The 26,538-nt window shown below is 39.9% G+C and overlaps 1 protein-coding gene across 2 annotated transcripts in view; it reads left to right on the top strand.

Annotated features, from left to right (window-relative positions):
• LOC136874282 (uncharacterized) overlaps positions 1-25,858 on the top strand; it is a 102,846-nt gene extending 76,988 nt beyond the window's left edge. For both annotated transcript variants that reach the window (XM_067147913.2, XM_067147912.2), the window contains exons 2-3: positions 1,002-1,131; positions 25,299-25,858. In XM_067147913.2, the coding sequence (XP_067004014.1) occupies positions 1,005-1,131; positions 25,299-25,609 (438 nt within the window). In that variant the 5' untranslated portion in view covers positions 1,002-1,004 and the 3' untranslated portion in view covers positions 25,610-25,858. The remainder of the gene's footprint in view (positions 1-1,001; positions 1,132-25,298) is intronic.
• The last annotated feature ends 680 nt before the right edge of the window (positions 25,859-26,538 follow it).

Here is a 26,538-nt window from a genome sequence, read left to right as displayed (position 1 = left end):
TACTCAGAAGGAAACTCTGAACAACCTCCGAAAGTTTGCCGATGGAGTTCGGCTTCACCATGTATATAAGAAAATACAGAGGTCCAATAACACTACCTTGTGGGACTCCCCTTCCCACTTAATCACTACAGGATCAGATAATGCTGAACGTACTCTACTGTAATTCTCTGAGTTCTATTCTCTAGAAATGTATCCACCCATTTAGTCACTTTTTGTCTACTCCACTAGCCCTAGGAACTGAATAAGTATTTACAAAAATATTGTTCATTATTATTTAATTGAAATGTGATGTCCGCTTTGCAATATAGTTAATATTTCTTGCAAAGAGTCTTCAAATGTAAACCCCCTTCTTGATATCAAGAGCCACAAAAATTGAAAAAAAAAATGAAAATGAAAACCTACAACCTGTTTTCCAGTCATTGACTGGGTCAGGGATGTAATAAATGAAGCAGATATAGGCTTTTTGTACGATGGGGTCGCCACTCCCAAAGTGATTTATTAATGAATGATAGATGCTACGAAATGAGAATGGAGAGTGTTGCTGGAATGAAAGATGACAGGGAAAACCGGAGTACCCGGAGAAAAACCTGCCCCTCCTCTGCTTTGTCCAGCACAAATCTCACATGGAGTGACCGGGATTTGAACCACGGTATCCAGCGGTGAGAGGCCGACGCGCTGCCGTCTGAGCCACGGAGGCTCCCCACAAAAATTGATCCCCTTAAATTTTATTCTAATCCAATAAAGAACAGATGACAATAGGAAACACTGAACTTTCATAGATAAAGCGTCGATAATATACTCATCTACAATATTTACTGAGTCGTAAAAAGACATTTTAGGAGTTATGGAAGTAGAGGACAAATGAATAGGGTGACAAAATGCGACAGTCAACAAAAATTGCGAGAAAAGGAACTCTCTTTCTCATTCTTGTGAACCAGGCTTCATGGCTGTGGATATCTAAAATAATTACCATCCTGAGAGTGTTTTCACTTTTGTTTCAGACCATGAAGTTCTTCCTGTGTTTGTCTGTGGCTGTCTTGGCCGTTTCGCTGTCTATGGCAGCGGAAGAGAAGAAGGAAACCGAGAGACCTAAGACCTTCCAGAGGCTCATCCCAGCCGACGTGTTGAGAGGTAAGTTACTGTAGAAGAAACAGAACTTACTAGTTTGCAGGGACGAGTGACTCAGACGGAAGAGCGCTGGATTTCTGCGCCCAAGTTGCCGGGTTCGATTCCGGTTCAGTCCGGTGGTATTTAAAAGTGATCAAATGAGGCAGCCTCATGCCGGTAGATTTACAGACACGTAAAAGAACTCTTGCGGCACAACCTTTTGGCACCTCTACGCCTCCAAAAGCCGTAAACGTGGTTAGTGGGACGTAAAACCAATTATTATTATTATTATTATTATTATTATTATTATTATTATTATTATTATTATTATTATTATTATTATTATTATTATATTGTTGATGATAGTAGTAGGAGTAGTAATAACAGTTTACTATTTACGGGGACGATGGGGGTATTGGTGGTAGTTTTAAGGGAAAGTACGACGAGATAATTATCTTCTCTTTAACTTTTAATTATAAAAAGAGGAATACTTCGAAGAATCAAGATAACGGCAAAAGAAATGCAAGGGTCTCGATCAGCATGGAAATGAAATACTTCCTAGATTTTGTAAATCTAATACGACTTAGATCGGAATGGAGTAACGATTCGCCCTCCTAAGTGGTGTATTCAGCTAGTAATTGTCCTCCTGTTCTCAAGACAGCAAGTTCAATCCTAGCTGAGGACGGTGATGTTTGAGGATATTTAAATTTTACAGGCCTATTTTCGCGTGTATTTTTGGCACACTAAAGAACTTCGGCTGACAAAATTCTGGTGGCCTGGTGTCTCTCAAAATTGATAGCAATTAATGAGATAAAAATGTATTATTATTATTATTATTATTATTATTATTATTATTATTATTATTATTATTATTATTATTATTATTATTATTATTATTATTACGAAATATTTTCATTATAGCTGTGACACCCAGTATTGGTATTTCGTCCTTAGACGTCAAGGTGAGGCGTGATCGAATATGGTTAGTAGCGGAAGTGAACGTGTAACAAGATTAGAAAGGACATTGGTGTAAAAGTGACGAGATACTTAGCGTGAATAACAGTCCATTGAGATCAAAGACCTTCCATTGTGCTAGTCAGTAAGAAAGTGACTCGTTCGCCTTCTCAGTAGAGCAGGAATATTAATGAACCAGCAGTGCAACATTCTAGCGCGAGAGAAAAGCGCTCCTTGCCAACAAAACAAACAAAAATGAATCAGATACTTTCTTCACCATCCACTGAGATCATCAACAGAATTGTAGGTGGAGAAAAGCTTACATGTTACAAATGGAATTATATAAAACCGATTTTTTCTTAATTCAAATTCAGGCTCCGCAGCACTCAAAATGCACGAAAATATGTAGAGTGATCGGAAACAAAGTGAATCGTGTATATATGTTTTAGAGGGTTGGTCATGCTGATAAATGGTTTGAAAGAAATAATTCGATATCCCGCATCGTTGTAAATTTATTAGTTGCTGAAGGTAGTCAATCTTTTTTTTTTTTTTTTTTTTTTTTGCTAGGGGGCTTTACGTCGTACCGACACAGATAGGTCTTATGGCGACGATGGGATAGGAAAGGCCTAGGAGTTGGAAGGAAGCGGCCGTGGCCTTAATTAAGGTACAGCCCCAGCATTTGTCTGGTGTGAAAATGGGAAACCACGGAAAACCATTTTCAGGGCTGCCGATAGTGGGATTCGAACCTACTATCTCCCGGATGCAAGCTCACAGCCGCGCGCCTCTACGCGCACGCAAGGTAGTCAATCAGATCGCTTCGAGGGCGAATTCAAATGGGCTTCACCAGGCGGTGTTTCTAAACTTAACAGAGCACGAGTCGAAGAAAAACAACTTTGCTAGGGGAGAGATTCGAATACGGGCCTCCAAGTTGATACGATCGCGCCATAACAAGTACGCTACAGTGACACCGGCTGAAACCCACGATGCGTTTGTGTTTGATGCTGATTTCTCAAGCCATACTTATATACATTCCGGGTTGAGTGGCTCAGACGGTTGGGGCGCTGGCCTTCTGACCCCGACTTGGCACGTTCGATCCTGGCTCAGTCCGCTGGTATTTGAAGGTGCTCAAATACGTCAGCCTCGTGTCGGTAGATTTACGGGCACGTAAAAGATCTCGCGTGGGACAAAATTCCGTCTCCACGGCATCACGTAAAAACAATAACATCATTATAAAGAAACAATTGCTTCGTAGAAGTAGATTTTTCAGCCTAAACTTCCCAAATGTCAACAACTTCTCTGCTTTTCCCATGGAACGGGGCGTCTACTCTAAGTAAAGGTAAATGCTTATTCGGGCCGGCAATTGGATCGCTTCGCGGGCGAATTCAAATGGACTTTGTGACCTAACTTGAGAACGGCTTGAAAGCCATGCCGAGGAATCAGCACCAAATACAAACAAATCGTAGCTTTGGTGCGATCCTATTCAAATCCCTTCCCTGACGAAGTTTATTCTTCGACTGGTGCTCTCATGCCGGTCTTAAGCCACAGTGCTGAGCACAGCCCATTGGTATTCGTCCGCGAAGTGATCTGATTGACTAAGTTCAGCAGCTGATAAAATGACAAGGGTGCGAGATATTGAATTATTTCTTTAAAATTATTTGTCAGCATGACCAAACTTCTAACGCTGATTTGCTCCGTTCACGTTGTTCCCTATCATTCTGTAGAAGCAAACAAGTCTGTCTACGGCGCGTTTTATGGAGGTTAAATCATTTTACAGGAATGGAGGGAGGGGTATTTGTTGACTTTTACTGTAGAGCATTAGTAAACGTTCCGGTTGCTTATTGTTTGTTAATGAATATAGCAGGGGCGTTATAGTAACGGCGAGTCGGTGGATATGCTCTCATTGTACGGGAAAAGTCTAAGATAATATTGGATTCTGAGAGGCAATGGCCAAACCACGACCCATTTAGAGATTTAGAATATAGACCACGTCAACATAGGGCACTACACAGTAATAATAACAGTACGGAAACTGCACTGTCTTTCTTCATTCCATCACTCGAGACTTGCACCTTTAGGGTAGATTGTCCCGCTGCATAGCTGGAACAAAGAGGTTGCCTACACATCGGGAGTTTTTACTGAAAATCTAATTATTCCAAGCACCAGTTCCTTTATGCAACCCAACTTCTCAGCTGTATGTACGTGAAGCACGCATAACATAGCATAGCAGCCGTCCCTGCCAATATTAAATCTCTGAGAAGGCTGCGAAACGAACCCATGCCTGCGATGACGACAGTTAACAATTTGCTTTCCGTCGCACCGACACAGGTAGGTCTTATGGCGACGGTGGGGTAGGAAGGGCCTAGAAGTGGGAAGTGACAATGGCCATAATTAAGGTACACTCCTGTCATTTGCCTGGTGTGAAAATGGCAAACCATGGAGAAACATCTTAAGAGCTGCCGGTAATAGGGTTCGAATCCACTATCTCCCGAATGCAAGCTGACAGCTACATGACACACACCACGGAGCAAGTTGCTCGGTTGTTAACAATAATAACCCTTAAAATAAGCAGAGGGACAGTGCTTAAGACACGCAGAACTTTCGAAATGACAGAAATTTGGTGATGTTTGGCCAGACGAAGATGAACGTAGACATACTGAAATATTAAAACTTGCCTACTTGTGGGGCAAGGGTGGCAGGAGACCAAAGCTCAGCTATAACAGTCAGATCAAAGTCGGTGTAGATATTGATAATTATGTGAATATTAAAGCGGGGGCACAGAATGATTATGATGATGATGCTTGTTGTTTAAAGGGGCCTAACATCGAGGTCATCGGCCCCTAATAGTACGAAATGGAATGTCAAATTAAAAGTTCAAAATCATCCACTGACCAAAATTTTAAAAAATGCCATGAAGGATAAATCGATGGACATGAATTTAAAACAATCAGTGGATCCGACTCAAAAACTATTATAAATAATAGTATTACTGACCAAGGGACCACTTCTAAAACACAATCCTGAATCGAGGATGCATGATGTCTAAAGGGGTCCAAAATTCAGGTCAAAGGCCACTCAGAATGGTACTTATCGCTAGGAAAGTAGAACCATGGTATACGTCATGTTGGGGTACTAATCAAAAGGAGCGAAGACTCACAGTGTTCCACACATGATGGTACTACTCGCAAGTATTGTACGTCGTACATGTAACGCTGACGTATGGTGTTTCTCACACAATGGCGCCACTCATAGCCAACGCAAACTTATGGGGTTCCTCACCTACGTGTACTAATCACGGGCAACGCCCAGACCCGTGGTGTTCCTCACATGGGTACGACTCACGGGTACTGGAAACCCACAGTAATCCACCCTCTGCTGCTACTAAGCACAAACCTATTTCGTACCTAATATAGCGGTACTACTCGCAAGTAAAGGCGACCCATGGTGTTCCCCGCGTGATGGTACTAATCAAAAGTAGTTTTATGGTTCTAAGACAAACATTCCTTGGTCGCCCCTTTTAGTCGCCTCGCAGGACAGGCAGGGGATACCGTGGGTGTATTTTTCGTCTACATCCCCCACCCACAGGGGGTAGAGAGAGAGAAAAAAGAAGAAAAAGAAGGGATCCGCCACTTCGACAAATGAAGTAACGGACGAAGAAAGGCAAGGGCCACGAAGGACTCCCTAGCCCTCGAATGCTCTAATACCGTCTGGGTCGGAAAAGAACGAGAGTTGACCAAGGGAGGTCAGACAGGATAGACGAAAGTGAGGAGCCTGGCACAAATAAGTGGAAGCAATGCCAGGACTCACCTAAGGGCCCGCAGTCCCCAACCCACGCTCCAAAGTTCAGAGCCCCTGGGGCGCCTTTTAGTCGCCTCTTACGACAGGCAAGGGATACCGCGGGTGTATTCTACATGTGCGTCCCCCGCCCGCAAGGGGTAAAGCACAGAATAGGATCTGATATAGTTGTTTTGCGATTTAATACTATAACGTCTTCCACCACTACGATCATCATCTAAAAGTTGGTGAGGACGGTTCCTACCGAGCGAGTTGGCCGTGCGGTTAGGGACTCGCAGATGTGAGCTTGCATTCGGGAGATAGTGAGTTCGAACCCCACTGTCAGCAGCCCTGAAGATGGTTTTCCGTGGTTTCCCAAATCCACACCAGGCAAATGCTGCGGCTGTATCTCAATGAAAGCCGTGATCGGTTCTTTCCCAGTCCTAACGTATCCTCGCCATAAGACCTAACTGTGTCATTGTGACGTAAAGCCCATTAAAAAAAGACGGTTCCATCAAACCAGTGCGTGGACAAGTGATCCGAACAACAATTACTATTAGTAATAAACAAGCTTAAAAGCAAGAACCTTGTTTCACGCTAATTAACTTAAATTTACCCGTATATTTCAATTTGATTCAAACAAGATATCATGATTCAAGCTAAACATGTTGTGAATTCATTCTTATAACAAAATGACGATTGATCATTGAAGAAGACAGGCTCACAAAGCTAAATAACTTCGACAGCAATTGCCATCTACGTCATAACGAACGTCCAGAAATTAGCATATGTCTCAAACTCAAGGCGACAAACGCACCATAATAGCTATGCAAGGTCAAAATTATACACCTTAACATGGTTGCGCTAATTGTTTGCATTTGAGCAGATCTGCCCTACTGATCGAATGTTAGGTGACCTTGGTTTTCATCTACGTGTCAAATCTACCATCTCATGATGTAATATTGTCTGGAGTAGAGGTACACTTAGAAAGAAATGATGTGCGAAATGATATTACAAATGACGGTAAGGATATGATGGTGGTGGTGATGATGGTGATGATAAGAAGGACGATTATAATTCTTGTGTGAAGGGGCCTAACGTCGGGGTCAATGACCCTGCTAAAAAGCCAGCATACGGCAGGCTATATTCTCAATAATTAAATTATGCATTCATTTCATTAAAAAAGATCACTAATTCTTCAAAAAAGATGCATATCATAATAAATTATGGCGGTGAGGAACACTTAGGCAAACTTCTCCTCTTAAGGAGAGTCATGACTGAAATTTCCAACTTTCGCAAGTTTCTGCTTATCACCGTCAAATTCCAACCTTCGATACAAAATCTTAAGGGAAAAGTTTGATGAAAATCGTATGTACCAATGTTATCAACCAATCTATTAATTGTATTTTACCATGCAGTTCAGAAAATGCTCCTTGCGTCACATTTTTTTAGCTGAAATTTGGTCAGCTGGTACTTAACACATATATAATTAACGGTTAACCTGCGTTTTGTTTTCAGAAAAGAAATGCAGAAGGTACAAATGTTCAAATTTCTCTTAACTCACAAAATTTGTAGAAATGGATTGCATTGCAATTTCAAAGTTAAAAAATGGTGATATTATTAACTTGAACATTAAAATGCATAGCAACATTTAATTCGTATGCATACTGGAAGATGTCCTGAAAGTTTCATCGGAATATGAGAGAAAAGTTATAGTGCTGAAAAATAAAAAAAGTGAGGAAACAGGAATTCGAGGCGTGGGTTTTCCCTTTAAATGCATGACCACTTCCTTTTTTAAATGATCCTTACGGCTTCAAAAATGGTGATAGGGTGAAAGTAATTACAAATTGTTAAAGAAGTGAACCTTTTGCAAACAAAAAAGTGAACAATCGATATATTGGAAGGAAATGGCCAAAATTTCAGTCATGATTCCCTTTAATTCTAATCGAAAGAGAAAAAGTCCAACCCTGCGAAGAATGAAGATACTGGCAAGAAAAGGGGAAGGGATACGAGGTCGGATTGCACAGTTGAAAGTAGGTAGTCCAATACAGACAGTGATCGCAATGCCTGACTCAGTTCGGGATTTGCTTCAATGGTTTAGGGTCCCAGAAGGAGGTCTTACTTTGGTCACCTATTACGGCCGGCAAGGGATATTGTAGGTGTAATCTACGCTCTCATTCACAATGGGTTCTCATTTTTTAAATTAATTAATTAATTTTATTTATTTATTTATTTATTTATTTATTTATTTATTTATTTATTTATTTATTTATTTATTTATTTATTTATTTATTTATTTATTTATTTATTTATTTATTTATTTATTTATTTATTTATTGAAGTGATAGGCATTTGAACTTTTAAACCGGAATCTACTTTAGTGAATTTTGTCTCGGAACAAAAGTATTATTTTTAGTTTTCCAGTTTCTTGGGATATCCGGCTGTCATTTATGATACCTCAGGATGAAGCTAACACTTCCAATCTATAGACATGGTGCTTCTTTGTTAAGTGGTTTAACATCGTCCTAACAAATCGAAGGTTTTCGGTGACGGAATATTGGGAAAGGACTAGAATTTGGAAGGTAGCGGTCGTTGCCTTAACTAAGGTGCAGTCCCAGAATGTGCCTAATGTCAAAATTAGAAACCACGGAAAACCATATTCAGGGCTGCCGACGGTTGTACTCGTGATGATGATATGATGCTTGTTGTTTAAAGGGGCCTAACATCGAGGTCATAGGTCCCACGGTTGGATTCGAACCCACCATCTCCCGAATGCAAGTTCGCAGCTACGCAACTCAGACCGCACGGCCAACTCGTTCGGTAGTCATAGTGTCACAAGCGAAGGAAAGGGTAACAATCATCTTGACGGTCATTGCCACAGAGTGAAAGAAAGAAAGAAAGAAAGAAAGAAAGAAAGAAAGAAAGAAAGAAAGAAAGACGTCAGTGCCTCGTAATGAAATGAAATAAATGTAAATTAAAATGCAGACCTAAGAGAACTACAAAGAAAAGCGAAACCATCTCTGTACAGGACATGAAGGCTCTTGAAGGAGCACAAGGTAAAGTTGCTCAGTAGGATGGAGTTCTTAGTCATTTACCTAGTCACATTTGCTCCTAGGAATTGATCAGGTACTCCTTTCCGTTGAAGGTTGTGTTAACCTCAATGCTATATGCCCCTCCACAAGTCTTATTTTTCGATTTCCAGTCAGGAGATCGAACCTCGTCCTTCCGGGTGAACGGAGAACTCCAACAGTACCTCGGATAGGCTGCTCTCTAAGAGAAACATAAGCAAATAAGGTTTCAACATGAGTGAATGTCGAGGGAAAGAATTCTACTGAAACCCTCTGCCTCTAACAACATACTGTTTTGTTTGCATTCTGGATGGTATCAGGTAATTTTTTTTAAATTATTTCCAGTAACCATGGTTCGTACTGTGGGTTACTATAGTCACGTCCTAATTCGTGAACCACGGACAACGGCTGAGTGGCCTAGTAAGTGGTCCTGAGAGTCGCGATACCCGTTGCTATGGAATGGAAGTGGGGCTGTCGGACATACAGTATTCTGAATCATGGCTCTCCTTGTGCTCAGGTGGCTAGGACTATACAATCCACAGAGATTCTCATTGGGACTATGTGTAAGTAAGGATAGCATCCTGCTTTACAGAATTTTCACCGTGCACGCTCACAACGTTTTAAACAAGTCCCACTTCCATTTGATAGGCGAAGGACTCCTTGGAAACAACTTGCGGAACGAAATATAATTCGATGGTGAGTTATGAATATAGAACTAAACGAGGCCAGAGAGCTAGTCACAAACAGAGGATTGTAGCGGACGCTTGCAGATTGAAGACGGGAATGTATAACAGTCTATAATGAAGATGTATATATGGCAATAGTCAAGATCTCATTTGTTGATACCATTGGGATGTTTGCTACTATGATGACGGAAAGCCGAACAAGCTTGTAAGTTTCATGCACGCGCTGGGTGATTATGGACTGAGCTGGCTGAACAAATTGGCTCGCGTTGAGTGTAACCTAGAGTTATAACTGCTCTAATTGAGTGACGTCTATGGTATTAAACAATTTGTATCGCTCAAGGTCGAGAATTGAGACCTGCTTCATAAACATCGATTTACCTTCCCACCTAATCCACGAACGCTGGATGCGACTAGGGTTTCGACATAACTGAACGCCAGCTCCTCACCAAGAATGCAAAGCAAAAGCAAAGCAAAGTCATCTCCGTACAGGCCATGAAGGCCCTTGGAGGGGTGGAAGGTAAAGGCTTCCACTATCCGTAACCTCGGCAATTGGTGGGGTAGTGTGGTTAGCTCTACGCCCGGCTGCCTTTGCCCCCAGGAATTAACCTGGTACTCATTTTTGGCGTAGGCTGAGTGAACCTCAGGGCCATGTGCACTTCCGGAAGTTGAAATCTCGTTTCTTAAATTTACGACTTCCTGACGGGGATTCTAACCCACGTCGACCAATCAACACTGATCTGCATTTAGGGCAGTCGCCCAGGTGGCAGATTCCCTATCTGTTGTTTTCCTAGCCTTTTCTTAAATGATTTCAATGACATTGGAAATTTATTGAACATCTCCCTTGGTAAGTTATTCCAATCCCTAACTCCCCTTCTAATAAATGAATATTTGCCCCAATTTTTCCTCTTGTATTATAACGTCCTTCCGGGCACCAAGAATGACAAGGTTATAATCTCGGGATATGGATATGAAATTTTCCAAGTGTGAAGTGGCGTTCCCACGGTTGTGATCATGAAACATTTCAGCTTAGAAGTTCGGCCAGTAAAGCATTTTTAGCCAAGATACAATTTTGTACGAGTTACATCTTTAAATGTGCTGCGGGTCAGTATTTCTCTGACACATGAGGATTATCGCAGGCGCAACGACCATATGTAGATTGCATTATTCTTCAGCAATTAAAAGGAAGACAAGACATTTTACTAGGTGCCTTGTTGTTTGTTGTTCCCCATTTCAACTCTCAGAAGGTGCTTTTTAATTTTGGAATAGCGCATTGTAGACCTAATAAAAAAAAGACGTCCGCCTCTGTGGTGTAGTGGGTAGTGTGATTAGCTGCCACTTCCGGAGGCCCGGGTTCGATTCCCGGCTCTGCCACAAAATTTGAAAAGTGCTACGAGGGCTGGAACGGGGTCCACTCAGCATCGGGAGGTCAGCTGAGTAGAGGTGGGTTCGATTCCCATCTCAGCCATCCTGGAAGCGGTTTTCCATGGTTTCCCCTTCTCCTCCAGGCAAATGCCGGGATGGTACCTAACTTCAGGCCACTGCCGCTTCCTTCCCACTTCCTTATCTATCCCTTCCAATCTTCCCATCCCTCCACAAGGCACCTGTTCAGCATAGCAGGTGAGACCACCTGGGCAAGGTACTGATCATACTCCCCAGTTGTATTCCCCGAACAAGAGTCTGAAGCTCCAGGACACTGCCCTTGAGGTGGTAGAGGTAGAATCCCTCGCTGAGTCCGAGAGAAAAACCGACACTGGAGGGTAAACAGATTAAGAAAAAGAAGACTAAAAAAGACTTTAAATCACCAAGGTCTTCTGAAGACCTTAGAGTTATTTGTGTTTGATTCCTATATGAACGTTATTGACTTCTTTTACGGTTTTAGGAGACGGCGAAGTTGTCCCACTGGGGTTGTTTTGTTTGATCATCTTCAAATATCATCATACTGAACTGGGATAAAACTCGCCATCAGGGGTTCAGAAATCCAACAACGCTCTGTCATCTGGGCCACTTAGTCCTGCAATTTCTATACATTCCGGATGCTTCTGATCATAGCACTTGGTTTTGTGTAGTACTGTTATGGAATTCAACAGTCTATTCCTGAACTTCGGTCGAGAAAGTTGTCTTTGAGATCCATACTGAAGAAGATTTTTGCTATAGAGTTAACAGCAAATAAAAACATTACAGCAACTACCGTAATTGCGGTTTGTACCCACACATGAAGTTCTCTCTCTCTTTCCTAGCGTCTATACTGCGGCTTCTTGGCTGCACCTCTTCTTCCTCCTCCCTTTCCCATCAAGGTCATTATGACGGACAATTGAGGAGTGTCTGTTCAAAAGGCGCTATTTCCACGTAAGGAAGTTGTAGAAAATAAATATAATAAATAATAACTAGAGGAATCGTGCTGCTCCGCAGCATTAGTTATAAATAGGTGAGATAACTCATCTTGATATGCTTGTCCTACTCATATTGTTATGCCTGCCATTTTCAATGGTTTTATGAACATTTAATAAGAAGTGCGTAATGGTATGCCGCACTTCGTAGTCAGAATTCATCCACTATGACGTCTTCATGCCGTCTGTTTAATAAAAAAAAAATCATATATTCGTTCTTTTATCCTGCAATTACTGATGTAAAGCTTGGTATTCTGTCGTGGAAGGCAATGGCATTGTTTAATCGCAGTTCTGTTTAGAACGGTTGCCTTGTGAGCTCAAGGTTAGTCTCGAAGGAGAGTGCTTTGCCCGGCAAAGAACTTTTTTATACATGGCTTTCACTCTTCAAATCAAATCAAATCAAATCAAATCAAATCAAATCAAATCAAATCAAATCAAATCAAATCAAATCAAATCAAATCAAATCAAATCAAATCAAATCAAATCAAATCAAATCAAATGAAATCAAATCAAATCAAATCAAATCAAATCAAATCCAATCAAATCAAATCAAATCAAATCAAATCAAATCAAATCAAATCAAATCAAATCAAATCAAATCAAATCAAATCAAATCAAATCAAATCAATTCAAATCAAATCAAATCAAATTAAATCAAATCAAATCAAATCAAAATACTTTGTTTGCAAATGAGGTGTCTACCTCGGTGGCAAATGGTACGCAAAAATATATTGTTCTCAAGCACTAAATTTTAAATTAAAAAGAAAAGAAGACATTTTCCTAAAATACAGTATTATACAACTTACATCAACAATGTTTCTATTAAACGCACAGCTCATCCGTAATAAATTTAATTATTTACAAAATGTTACTCATATCTTCTGTACTTACACACATAATCAACTCATATACATTATGTGGAATCACTACAAAAATACTGTACAACTGCTATAAGATTTAAATTTAACCCATTTTGCTATCTAACGTGCATTATGATCTGCTGTAACTTAACCAGAGGCCATTTTGCCACCGCTTTTCAGAGTTCCTGAAGGGCCTTCACAGCTAGTGTTACTATTGCAGCTAGGTTATCCTTCGATAGGTGTTCCCAGATAATGTCCAAGGCGTATGTCATGATGGGATCTGTTTGCACGTAGTCTTTGTTTTCTTAGCAGCATGTAAGTTATTAGGAACGCTCTGTCATCTGTTGAATATATTTGGAAGCTGGGAAAAATTAGAGAATCAAAGAGTAGGCTATCTGGCAGCGAAGAGTATTCTTCCGTAATCAGAGGAAGTGTTTACTCTCTGGCTTGACTTGACAAATAGTAATCGAACATGGCTGCATGCAATGGCATTACTAAGGATGAAAAATCACATAACTTATATCCGAATATTATCCGATTTTCGAGCTGGAGTGAAGCACCGAGGTCAACTGCAGGGAACCTTGTTCGAATGATCTCATTTTGTAAATAATTATACTGTCGATAGCGTTGCTAATTGGTATATTAACTTGTGAATGAGCAATTAAATAGATGAAAGTGTTAGTCGCTTAGCAAACTGCAAAGTACAGAATGTATTGCAGGTTAGGATAGGCCTTCGCCTGCAGTTATTGGAGTGATAATTTAATTATGTAATTGTATGATTAATCAAAGTTGGCTGAACTTAGAGACCTATCAGTGTCTTAGGATTTACCGGCAGGTAATTCCGGAAATAATGAAACAAAAATGAAGCAAATAGGTTCAGTAGAACGTACGGACGGATTTTCCAAAGCTGTTTAGTAAACTCTTTTAATATATAGATAATAATATAATAAAAGGCACATGGGACGTACCCATGATCGGATATGGTACACTTTTAAGGAATTACATCTTTCTGGTCTGGATTGCTCATGACTTTCTATAGTATTCAACTACTGCATTGCCTGTCCGACTCGTTGGCTGAACGGTCAGCGTACTGGCCTTCGGTTCAGAGGGTCCCGGGTTCGATTCCCGGCCGGGTCGGGGATTTTAACCTTAATTGGTTAATTCCAATGGCATGGGGGCTGGGTGTATGTGTTGTCTTCATCATCATTTCATCCTCATCACTACGCGCAGGTCGTCAAATAGAAAGACCTGCACCTGGCGAGCCGAACCCGTCCTGGGATATCCCGGCACTGAAAGCCATACGACATTTCATTTACTGCATTACTGCCTGTGGACGAAACACTAAAACAAAGTTTTGAAGTGGAAATAGCACCTACTGAACAGATACTCCTCCGTTCGCATCCGTGCATCCGTTCTTTGATGTGATCGAACCACCGTTTCCTTCTGGATCATAACCATATCACCTAAAAAGTGCTACCCGCATATTTTCTGTAATATACGCGACTCACATCAATTGTTTCCTGACATGCTAGAGCTTCATAAGGCTCTGGGACCAAGAGAATATTTCCACGTCGTTTCTATGGAAGGCTTGATCAACACACGCACATGAAATCAAAATGTATAACTTAATAAATTAACTCCAATAACGCCATAGTTCAATCCAGATTTCATTAGAATATCAGAATAGGCTGAGGTGGGGAGTAAAATTCAATTATTGCCCATACATACATCTTCATTATAGACCTTTTTACCTTTTCGCGTTCAGTCTGCAAGCCTTTGTGAATTCACTAAACGCCTCTATCTCAGTGGCCTCGTTTAGTTGCATACTTCTTATCTTTGAGTCTAACCATCGTCGTACGTCTTGGCCTGCCTCTACTTCTCTATAAATTTCAAGGTAGTCTAGTTATGGCAAGTCAATAGAAGTCTACTTAATACCAAAGGTCACTGGAGCTTCTATCTGCACTAGACCACAAACCGGTCGGTGAGAAAGCACATAAAAAAAGTGTTCAAGACAAAGGCATGCACGCTCACAGTTACTAGCTGTCTGCTAGCTCAGGGTGTGGTTGCTCGAGAGATAAAACCTAAATATTTTCCTCACGAAAGCTGAAATTTATTTTTCACGATGTATCTCAAAATGAAACTATATACCGTAGGCGCTTCTAAGCAAAATGTGCTGCCCCAGAGTTCAGTTAGAACTAAAGAGGTTACACAGTAGGTTAGAACCACTACCGAATGAGATGGTTGTACGGTAGACTATGAGAATGCTACTCCTTCCACAAAGTATGCACATAATAACAAGAAAATCTGAGCCCGTGGTTTTCTTCAACATTGTTCATATTCCACAAGCTGTGATCTCCAAATTTAGCTTTCTAATTTTCCACGGAAATTGTTGGTTCCAACAGTGAAAAATATACGTAGAAATTAACTCAAAGATCAAATAATATTATAAGAGTACTGGTACTGAGATATTAAACTGTTTCAGTGAAGACAGAACGTAACTTAATTCGTTTTGAGTAATCGTAATAGTATTGGGGGGAAGACAGACAGACAGATAGATAGATAGATAGATAGATAGATAGATAGATAGATCGATAGATAGATAGATAGATAGATAAATAAATAAATAGATAGATAGATGGATAGATAGATAGATACAGACTTATCTTGAAGAAATCAGGGTCAGTTTCTTACACTTAACCCGTGCGTAATTATACACGCTTTTGCAAACAATTACTGGTATTTAACAAGTGCAATTACTTGTTTAACCGATGGCATCCTATCTCCTGACGTTCGAACCGACACAAATAGGTCTTATGGCGACGATAGAATAGGAAAGGGATGTCAGTTGGAAGAAAGCGGCCTTGGCCTTTAACAAGGTACAGACTCAGAATTTACCTGGTGTGAAAATAGGAAAGCATGGAAAACCATCTTCAGGGCTGCCGACAATTGGGTTCGAAACCATTATCTCCCGAATGCAAGCTCACAGCTGCGCAACACTAACCGCACGGCCAACTCGCTCGGTGATAGATAGATAGATAGATAGATAGATAGATAGATAGATAGATAGATAGATAGATAGATAGATAGATAGATAGATAGATAGATTTCTTGACGAAATTAGAGTCAATTTCTTACACTTAATCCGTGCCTGATTTTACACGCTTTTGCTAACAAATACTGGTATTTAACAAGTGCAATTGAGCTCGATAGCTGCAGTCCCTTAGTGCGGCCAGTATCCAGTATTCGGGAGATAATGGGTTCGAAACCTACTGCCCGCAGCCCTCAAGATGTTTTTCTGTGGTTTCCCATTTTCGCACCAGGCAAATGCTGGCGCTGTACCTTAATTAAGGCCACGGCCATATCCTTCCCATTCCTAGCCTCTTCCTATCCCATCGTCACCATAAGACCTATCTGTGTCGGTGCGACGTAAAGCAATTTTTAAAAAACATTAAAAAATATAAAATAGAAACTGCAATTACTTGTTTAACCGACGGCATCCTGTCTCCTGACATTCGCACCGACACAAATAGGTCTTATGGCAACGACAGGATAGGAAAGGCATAGGAGTTTAAAGGAAGGTAATCGTGGCCTTAATTAAGGTACCGTCCCAGCTTCTTCCTGTAGTGAAAATTGGAAACCACGGAAAACCATTTTCAGAGCTGCCGACTGTGGGGTTCGAACCCACTATCTCCCGAATGTAAGCTCACAGCTGCGCAACACTAACTGCACGGACAACTCGATCGGGAATAGACAGATAGATAGGCTTCTTGACGAAATTAGAATAACTTTCGTACACTTAAACCGTGCCTGTTTTTACACGCTTTTGCTAACAAATACTGGTATTTAACAAGTGCAATTACTTGTTTAACCGATGGCATCCTATCTCCTGACGTTCGAACCGACACAAATAGGTCTTATGGCGATGATAGGATAGGAAAGGCATAGGAGTGGAAAGGAAGGTAGCCGTGGCCTTAATTAAGGTACAGCCCCAGCATCTTCCTGGTGTGAAAATGGGAAACTACGGAAAACCATTTTCAGGGCTGCTGACAGTGGGGTTCGAACCCACTATCTCTCAAATGCAAGCTCACAGCTGTGCAACACTAACCGAACGGCCAACTCTCTCGCTCCTGACGTTCTACTGTAATTCATCTTTTTTTTTTTTTTTTTTTTTTGCTAGGGGCTTTACGTCGCACCGACACAGATAGGAAAGGCCTAAGAGTTGGAAGGAAGCGGCCGTGGCCTTAATTAAGGTACAGCCCCAGCATTTGCCTGGTGTGAAAATGGGAAACCACGGAAAACCATTTTCAGGGCTGCCGATAGTGGGATTCGAACCTACTATCTCCCGGATTCATCTATTTTTAGTAATATGTCCGCACTCTTGACATTAAAGAAAAACTGGTCCATGAACTCCCTAGTGGTGACTGCTCAAAAGACCTTATTCGGCAACCAGTCATACAATATTATTATGAATAATTAATCATTGATTGATTGATTAATTAATAAAAAGGGAACGTAAGTAACAAAACATTTTAAATGTGTATGATCCTGATTAATCCACTTTCACACATAAAGCGAAGTATGGCACCTGAAGAGGATGATCAGATGCTTAACTACTACAACGTACCATTAGCTAGTAAAGAGCAGTGTTGAAACACCACTTGTAAGAGCTAAAGTTAACGAAACATTCGTCAGTGATTTTCTCATTCTCTTAAGGCACGTTGTTGTTGTTGTGTTGTTGTTTGAGCCGTCAGTCCATAGACTGGTTTGATGCTGCTCTCCATACCACCCTATCCTGTGCTAACCTGCTTGCCATATTCGTACCGTGGTACCGCCAACACTTCCCTCAAAAACCAAATGAACTAGTCCTGGGTGTCTTAAGATGTGTCCTATCATTCTATCCTTTTTTATCGTCAAATTTTGCCAACTCGATCTCCTCTCACCAATTCGATTCAGTATCTCTTCATTCATGATTCGATCTACCCATCTCACCTTCAGTATTCTTTTGTAACACCACATTTCAAAAGCTTCTATTCTCTTTATTTACTCGTATGAGCTAGTTATTGTCCATGTTTCATTTCCATACAATGCCACGTTCCAGACGAAAGTTTTTCAAAAATATCTTTCTAATTCCTATATCAATGTTCAAAGTGAGAAAATTTCTTTTCTTAAGGAAGGCCTCCCTAACTTATGCTAGTCTGCATTTTATGTTTTTCTTACTTCTGATATAGCTAGTTATTTTACTACCCAAGTAACAATATTCATCTGCTTCCTTCAATACTTAATTTCCTAATTAATATTTCCTACATCACGTGACTTCCTTCGAGTGTATTCCATTACTTTCGTTTTGGACTTATTTATTTCCATCTAGTACTCCTTCCCCAAGACTCTGTCCATACCATTCAGCAATCTCTCCAGATCTTCTGCAGTCTCAGATAAAATAACCGGCAAATCTCAGGGTTTTGATTTCCTTTCCTTGGACTGTGATTCCCTTTCTAAGTTAATCTTTGATAAGGACACGTAACTGAGCATATACGATTGTCGTTCTTGATCTGGATGCATATGATGTCTCTAAGGTCGAAAGGAGGGCACCATATCGCCACGGAAGTCTAGGAAGGATGTAATAAAAAAGTAAACTAATTAGGAGCTGCCTAGAGATTACCAAGTTATATAAAATAGTCAGTAGTTATGACACGACACGACACGACAGGAAATGCGCCTAACTTCCTAGAGTACCGTACACAGCCTGTAAATCGCTAAGAGCGGTGAAATCCACTTGCCCACCGGTACTGCAACATCACCGAGGTGAAAGTCACTGGTGCCTGCCAACTTCGTGAGCCGAAAGCTGTCAGGTAGGAAATCACCTACTGCCCGTGCCTGCCTTACTTCCGAGACCCAACACTGAACTCCCCAGATCGGCCCCCTTCGGAGAGTTTTGGGAATTGTAGATTTTCATAGTGATCTTGAGGATAATAAAGTCTTAGTTTCTAGGCTGGCCGTGAATCTCTCATAAATTTATATACATTTTCATTTTATACCTATCTTTGGTGGATTGTTAGATTTCGATTTCCATTTACTGGGATAGATTAATTATCAAGATGTAGGTTTCTGCATAGTCATAGACGAGTTTTACTAATAGGAAAAGTCCTCCCAGTTTAAATTACTGCATTGATGGGGTGAAGGTTCCTTATGGGGAACACTGTCAAGTACTAAAGTGTTAATATAAGGACAAATTTTCATTGAGGTAATCACATAAACGGGATTGTAAATAAAGGGTACAGATCTCTGTACATGATTATGAGGGTATTTAGGATTTGCAGTAAGGATGTAAAGGAGAGGGCGTATAAGTCTCTGGTAAGATACCTGTTAGAGTATGGTTCCGGTGTATAGGATCCTCATCAGGATTACTTGATATGAGAACTGGAAACAATCCAAAGAAAAGCAGCTCGATTTGCTCTGGGTGATTGCCGACAAAAGAGTAGCGTTACGAAAATGTTGCAAAGTTTGGACTGGGAAGACTTGGGAGAAAGGAGACGAGCTGCTCGACTTAAGTGGTATGTTCCGAGCTGTCAGTGGAGAGATGGCGTGGATTGGCATTAGTAGACGAATAAGTTTGGGTGGTGTTTTTAAAAGTAAGAAAGATCACAGTGTGATGATAAAATTGGAATTCAAGAGGACAAATTGCGGCAAATATACGTTTATAGGAAGAGGAGTTAGGGATTGAAATAATTTGCCAAGGGAGATGTTCAACAAATTTCCAAATTCTTTGCAAATATTTAACTGGGTAAACAACAGAATCCGCATTTTTCTTATCCTTAGGAAGACATTCAACTGTACATCCATTGATGATGATGATAATAATAATAATAATAATAATAATAATAATAATAATAATAATAATAATAATAATAATAATAATAATAATAATGTTGCCTACTCATCCCGAAGGCTGGTTCAGCTATACCATCACCTGTCAAAGATGGCCTAGACGTCACTGAAGTGGTTACGAAAGAAAAGAAGAGTGAGGTAGTTTCCCGTTATTTCCTTCACTAAGCCAGAAGTTACTAAGTTACTACATATCAGCCTGCCAGTCCCACTGAAATAAGCCCACCAACTAACCCTATGAGTGACATTTTCACACCATTCATAACAAGGACTGGCTGCATAAGGCTTTGCATTAGTAGCATCGCTCATACCTCAGTTACTTTCATATTGTCAAAACCGAGGATGAGGCTGAGACAGTTCAGTTAAAGTAACAAATTTGCTCTAGCCGATACCAGAAGACATAGTGCACTGTAAACACTAGGACTCGCCAGCAAAATAATAATAATAATAATAATAATAATAATAATAATAATAATAATAATAATAATAATAATAATAATAATAATAATAATAATAATAATAGCACTGAGCGAGTTGGCCGTGTGGTTAGGGGTGTGCAGCTGTGAGACTGGATCGGGAGATAGTGGGTTCGAAACCCAGTGTCGGCAGCCCTGAGTATGGTTTTCCGTGGTTTCCCATTTTTATTTTTTATTTATTCACGAAGCACATGATGCAGCTACACTGAGCAAATTTCACTTGCACTGTCAACAGACTATTTAACAAACGTAAACTTTCATTATAAAATATAACAAACATAACAAAATATAACAAGATCAGGTACACAGCCTACTAATAACAACTGTCCAAATCGAAAACCATGAGAATGTCCATGTTCATAGCCAAGTCGTCATGGGTCAAGATGACGGTATAATCCCTTCACATCAACTTATCTTTAAGAGACTATTTACACCCCTCTCGAATATGATTTTATTTGATGCTACATCAAGTTCTTGTCTCCTATTAATATTGTTAAAGAGTGTTGGGAGGCGGATTAGGAAAGATCGTTGAAGTATTGAGTGCTGAGTGTGGGGAATGTGGAGAAGGTCTCTGGTTCTGGTGGAGCGGGAAGGAACACGGAGAGAGAAGAGTGAGACAAGATGTTCTGAGCGGTAATGCCCATTTAAGATCCCGTGGAGGAAACTCAGGTCAGCTACCTGTCGCCTGATGTGCAGCGGTGACATATTAATTGCCATTAATACCTGCTGCGTAGACAGATTTCTGAGCTTGGGGTTTCTGTTCCTTACAATTGCATCAAAAAAGGACACTGCTCTGTCTAACTGGTTAGTATTGAAGGGGCCGGCTGTTGTCCAAATCGGAGAGCAGTAGTTTAAGAGAGGTAGAATGATCGTGAGGAAGAAGTGACGAAGAGCAATGGTGTCAGAAATTTATGTGAAGGGATAGAGAATGCCTAGTAATTTCATAGCCTTGGTTGTATATGTTTCTGTGTGGGTCTTGAATTGTAATTTTGTATCGAATATTACACCTAGGTCACGCTGTTGCGTAACTACGGTGATGGGCTTGTCGAACAGGTAATATGATGTCGGTAGAGGAGATGTTATGGTCATGTGGCTGCATTTTTTGTGGATTGAGGATAAGTTTCCAAGTACGGCACCAGTTTCACACCAAGGTAAATAATAATAAATCAAGCGGTACCTTGATTAAGACCCACTACCACTTCCTTCCCACTCTTAGCCCTTTCCTATCCCATCGTCACTGTAAGACCTATCTGTGCCAGTGCGATGTAAAGCAGCTTGTAAATAATAATAATAATAATAATAATAATAATAATAATAATAATAATAATAATAATAATAATAATAATAATAATATCGTATGGATTCGGTTGCTGATTGTAAGTACTGTACTAGGTCACACCAACGAAATTTTGCTACGATCAGTGTTACTAGAAGCGAAACATATCTTCTCATATGCGTTTTAAGATTCTTTTAGTTTAAAACAGGAACCGTATGAGCTAACGAATTTTCAGTCTTCAAAAAATCACCGAGCTTGACCAGTATTTAACTCGCGACTTAGAACACAACACTTGACCTAGGCGAAGTTGTAAGGCGTACTTGGTTCAACCGGAAGGACTTTGATTCGATTTTTCGTCACGAAGTTGTAATATTTAGAAACGAGACTTCGATTTCTGGAGAGGGACATTGTCCTAAGGATTACTCAGCCTTCAACTGAAAAGAGCACCAAGGTGGAAATGCTTATCTTTCACTCCTCTTGAGGTCCCTATGGTTTGTACAAGGGAGGATAACTCTGAAATGAAAATCCACAGTTTGTTCCCAGTCATTCGACCGCATCAGAAATGGCATGAATGAAGCCCCCATCTAGCTGCGAGAATAGGAATTGTGCCAGCTGCTGAAGCGTGTCGTACTCCTGTGGGGGCAATGGTTCATGAATGGCAGATGAAATGAAATGATACTGGAGAGTGTTGCTGGAATGAAAGTTGAAGGTTGAGTAAACCTTAGGTCCATGTCCCTCTCCAGAAGTCGAAGTCTCGTTTCTAAATATTACCCGGAGAAAAAGGTGTCCCGCCTCCGCTTTGTCCAGCACAAAGCTTACATGGAGTGACCGGGATTTGAACCGCGGAACTGAGCGGTGAGGGACCGGCCTAGCTGCCGCCTGAGTCACGGAGGCTCTACGATTACTCTTGAAATATCACTGTATTTTTAACACATCTATTGATTTTTATACAGGATCTTTTTTGAGGTAGTGACAGCTGTAGTCAATGTACTTCCATCATTTTTTCATCAAAGCTTCGCGTTAGATGAAAGGCAAATTCATTCTACCTTACATCATCGAATTCCACATTGCCCTTTAAATATTTTCTTATACTTTGACATTAGATAAGAAGAGAGAAATAATTCATAACAACTAACAGTAAATGATTGAAAGAGTTGGTTATCTAAAACGGAGGGGCTGAATTTATTCCGGCTCTGAGTCACAAACTCCATCTCGGCGGTGGTGGTGATGATTATTATTTTAAGAAGAGTACAACTAGGCAACCATCCTCTATTAACACTGATCGGACAGAAAAAATGGAAGAGATCCGACACTTCGAAAAATGAAAGTATCGGCCAAAGGAAGACAAGGACCACGAAGGGCGTGAAAATAAAAGACAACCTTGGCCTCGAATGCTCTAATACCGCCGTTCGGAAAAGAACAAGTATTGACCACGGGAGGTCGGATAGGATAGATGAAAGTGAGGAGCCTAGCGTAAATAAACTCCACCTCCCAGATGAGTTAACATTTCCACGTGGATAATCCTCGCGTGAGCTTTGTCCAGGTTTATAAAAAAGTAATGTTCTCTTACGGGTATCAGGTATTTCTGATATATTATAAAGTGGTTTCACGATAACTTAATCCTGGCGCGGCAGATCATCCCACCAGCAGCTATTCAATTATGTTCTCGTGCATAGATCTTCCCAGAGGATATGATTAATGCTACCGTCCATGGAGTGGGGGATTCAATTTAGCAGTCTGAGGATCGTTACGTATTCAATTATTTTGCTTTAGTAAGAAGAAACAAACACCTAAAGTAATTTGAAGGCTGCTAACTAACTTTTATATGGTCTAATTCATTCGCATATGGTAAGGAATTGATTCTGTAGGCTATCTATTTTCTCAAATGATCGAATTATTTGAAAAAAATGTCAACGTTAATTGTGTTGGATGAATGTATCTTCCTAACATGCATCATCATACAGTATAACGTATTGCTCCTTAGAACCGTTTACATTTCAAATATTTTCCTTCACAAACATTGAATTCAAATTTTCAAATTCAAATTTATTTCCTTTACCTGCATTTTACAGAATAGGATACGTCACAAAAGCACCTTATGCTTAAGGATACAGTATATATCATATGTTAGACTAGGATAACATATTCTGTAGCTACATATATATAATCTATTGTTATTATATAAAACGCTAACGTGTATGTTTGACAAAACTCAAGCTCTTAAACCAGAGGGGGTTAAAAGGCTCAATTTGTATCAACATCTTCCAAATCGCCTCAATAGTGCAGGAAAAATCTTGCATTTCTTAAAATTTAACGGAAATATACAGTATCCATCGTGCAGTCACGAGGATTAAATGCATAGCGTCACTGTCGCTAGGCAAAGTGCATAAGATAGTCAATGGAGCCATTTCAAGTCCATGGCGTAGGAAGCTATTTTCGGTTCCCGACACGAGGAGCCACATTCAGTAGGTAATATCCGAAACTGCTTGTCTGTGTGTATGTGTGCGATGCCCAGCCAAACATATGGCAATCAGAGATTTGAAATAGTTAACAGAGGCGTATTGTTAAATGTTTATAGTTTCAATTACTTATTTATTTATGAGTATAGCTAAATATCTACTCGAAATTCATTTCATTCACTTAAAATTTTCACGTATGGCTGTGTCAAGAGCAATTCTTACTCTGAGAAATGAAGCTGTGAACGTCATCATCGACATGACATGTAATACGGATGCTGTCAGCTACAAGACAGAGCTATTGAACAACTTGGAGTCACCTGGAGTACCCTCGAACATTTTGGAGTTGAAGGTTGTGACACCGATTATCCTTCTCAGGAATGTGAATCCTCCTCGCTATATTCATCAACAAGGCACAAGGACAATCGCTTTAAGTTGTAGGACTCGATCTTCGGAAACGGTGCTTCTACCATGATCAACTGTACGTGGGTTGTTAAGGAGTTGGAAAGACAAACACACTATACATCTCAGCTCCAAATGGACGGTCACTTACCATAGTTTATCCGGAAACTCTATAAGGAAAAAATAGTGTGGTCTTTCATATTGTTTTAATGTTATATGTACCATCCACCAACCTGGTATCTTAGGCATTGAAAGTACTCAATCACTACTGATCTGCATTTAGGGCAGTCGCCCAGGTGGCAGATTCCCTATCTGTTGTTTTCCTAGCCTTTTCTTAAATGATTGCAAAGAAATTGGAAATTTATTGAACACAAAAAAATAATATAATTCATGCAATTTATGTAAAAACTATGTGTGTTAATATAGTTAATATATATATATATAGGTCTAATGTTCTTTTACTTTTAAATAAATGGTTTAAAAACATCTAACGGCTGAATTAATAAACGCGAGCGAAACTGCGGGTACATGCTAATATTCTGAAATCTTGTTGATTTGAAATCCACACACACCGTATCTTTTCGTGAATGAATCAGAATTTCCGTGTAACAGTGTAAAACTAACACTTCAAGTTATCAGTACACAAAGTTCAGTTCTATATTCTTGTATATAATTTAGAATTTAATAGATAAATATAAAGTGATAAACTATATATGTACAATTACATGGTATATTTGAAAATCATCACACTTCACCTACAGAATATAATACATTGTTTGCTAAAATTCTAAAATCTTTTCTTGAATATGGAATCTGACAGCAGTTTAATTTCCTGTGGGAGTTTATTGAAAAATATTTTTAACAAAACAGTAAGAAAATGTTTGAAAACTGAGCTGCGAACGTATTAATATATTGAGATATAATTAGGCTATATCGTCTGTTACTGAAGGTAGTTATCTGTTGTTTGTTTTAGATTTCCCTGGTATGTGCTTCGCTTCTACTCGTTGCGCCACTATCGAACCCAACAAGACCTGGGACCTGTCTCCTTTCTGCGGCCGCTCTACATGTGTTATTCCTGAGGGAGATCCCAGCGGTCGTCTCCTGGAGCTGGTAGAGGACTGTGGCCCTCTGCCAAAGCCCAACCCTAAGTGCAAGCTGTCCGAGAAGACCAACAAGACGGCCCCCTTCCCTGACTGCTGCCCTATCTTCGAGTGTGAAGATGGTGCTACACTTGAATACCCAGAGATTCCTACTGTTCCTCCTCCAACTGAAAAGAAGGCCTAAGATCTTCACCTCCTGAATGAAGAGAGCACACGCCACTCTGACATTCGCAGAATATGACTGCAATCTTCAAACAAAATTCACCACGTTCATCCACATCTTATTTTCTTCTTGAAGACACAAACACAAAGTCCATAAATTAGCTTCTCTTAAAATTGTATTTTGACAATTTTGTAGTATTCATAATGAATAAACCTGTAAAACGAAATGTATATCTTTGTATAAGTGAAATATAATTCGTATGAAACATAACCAACATTTATTTTTAGAGAACATTGCTCTAAAACTGTACCCTTTAAAGAATGTGCAAATAAGTAGAAAGTAAAATCTGTGGAGAAATACTAAAAGTACCTACATAATAATATATTGAATGGGTCTAACTACGACATCCAAAATTGAATTAAAACTGTAAAAGGTTATATTTCTTTTCCGAAAACAAACTTAACAATCTTTTTCACTGAGTGAACATAACAACACGACAGGTACAAATAGCAATCTTGAAACAAGATTAGGAAAATCCAAGATTAGAGAATTTTACAGATTCTGGGCTTCAAGCCCCTAGTTTACAAATTGACCATTTCAAAGATTGTCAAATCTTTTCAAAATACAGAAATAACTGATATGAGAAATATGGATCGAGGATATGTAACAAAACATGGCGTGTATCTTAGCAGAAGTGGGAAAAAGCAGCTATGTAATATGATAACGAAAAAATACAACAGACCCCAGGAACAACTATTATGAATAATGCCATACCATTGCTGTTTGATAAAGATGAGGAAGTTGCAGAACATTTGCAGGTAATGCAAGTATAAGAAGAGTTGAGGAAGTAGTTGAGGTGAGCGCTACCACTAAAGAAGGATGCCCAGGAGAAGAAAATCAGCTGAAAGGAATTAATATGATTCTACCTCAATCACCAGATACAGCAATAC

Source organism: Anabrus simplex, chromosome 5 (assembly GCF_040414725.1).
Source record: "Anabrus simplex isolate iqAnaSimp1 chromosome 5, ASM4041472v1, whole genome shotgun sequence".
In the NCBI taxonomy this organism is placed as follows: domain Eukaryota; kingdom Metazoa; phylum Arthropoda; class Insecta; order Orthoptera; family Tettigoniidae; genus Anabrus; species Anabrus simplex.
This window is presented reverse-complemented; position numbering and strand designations above follow the sequence as displayed.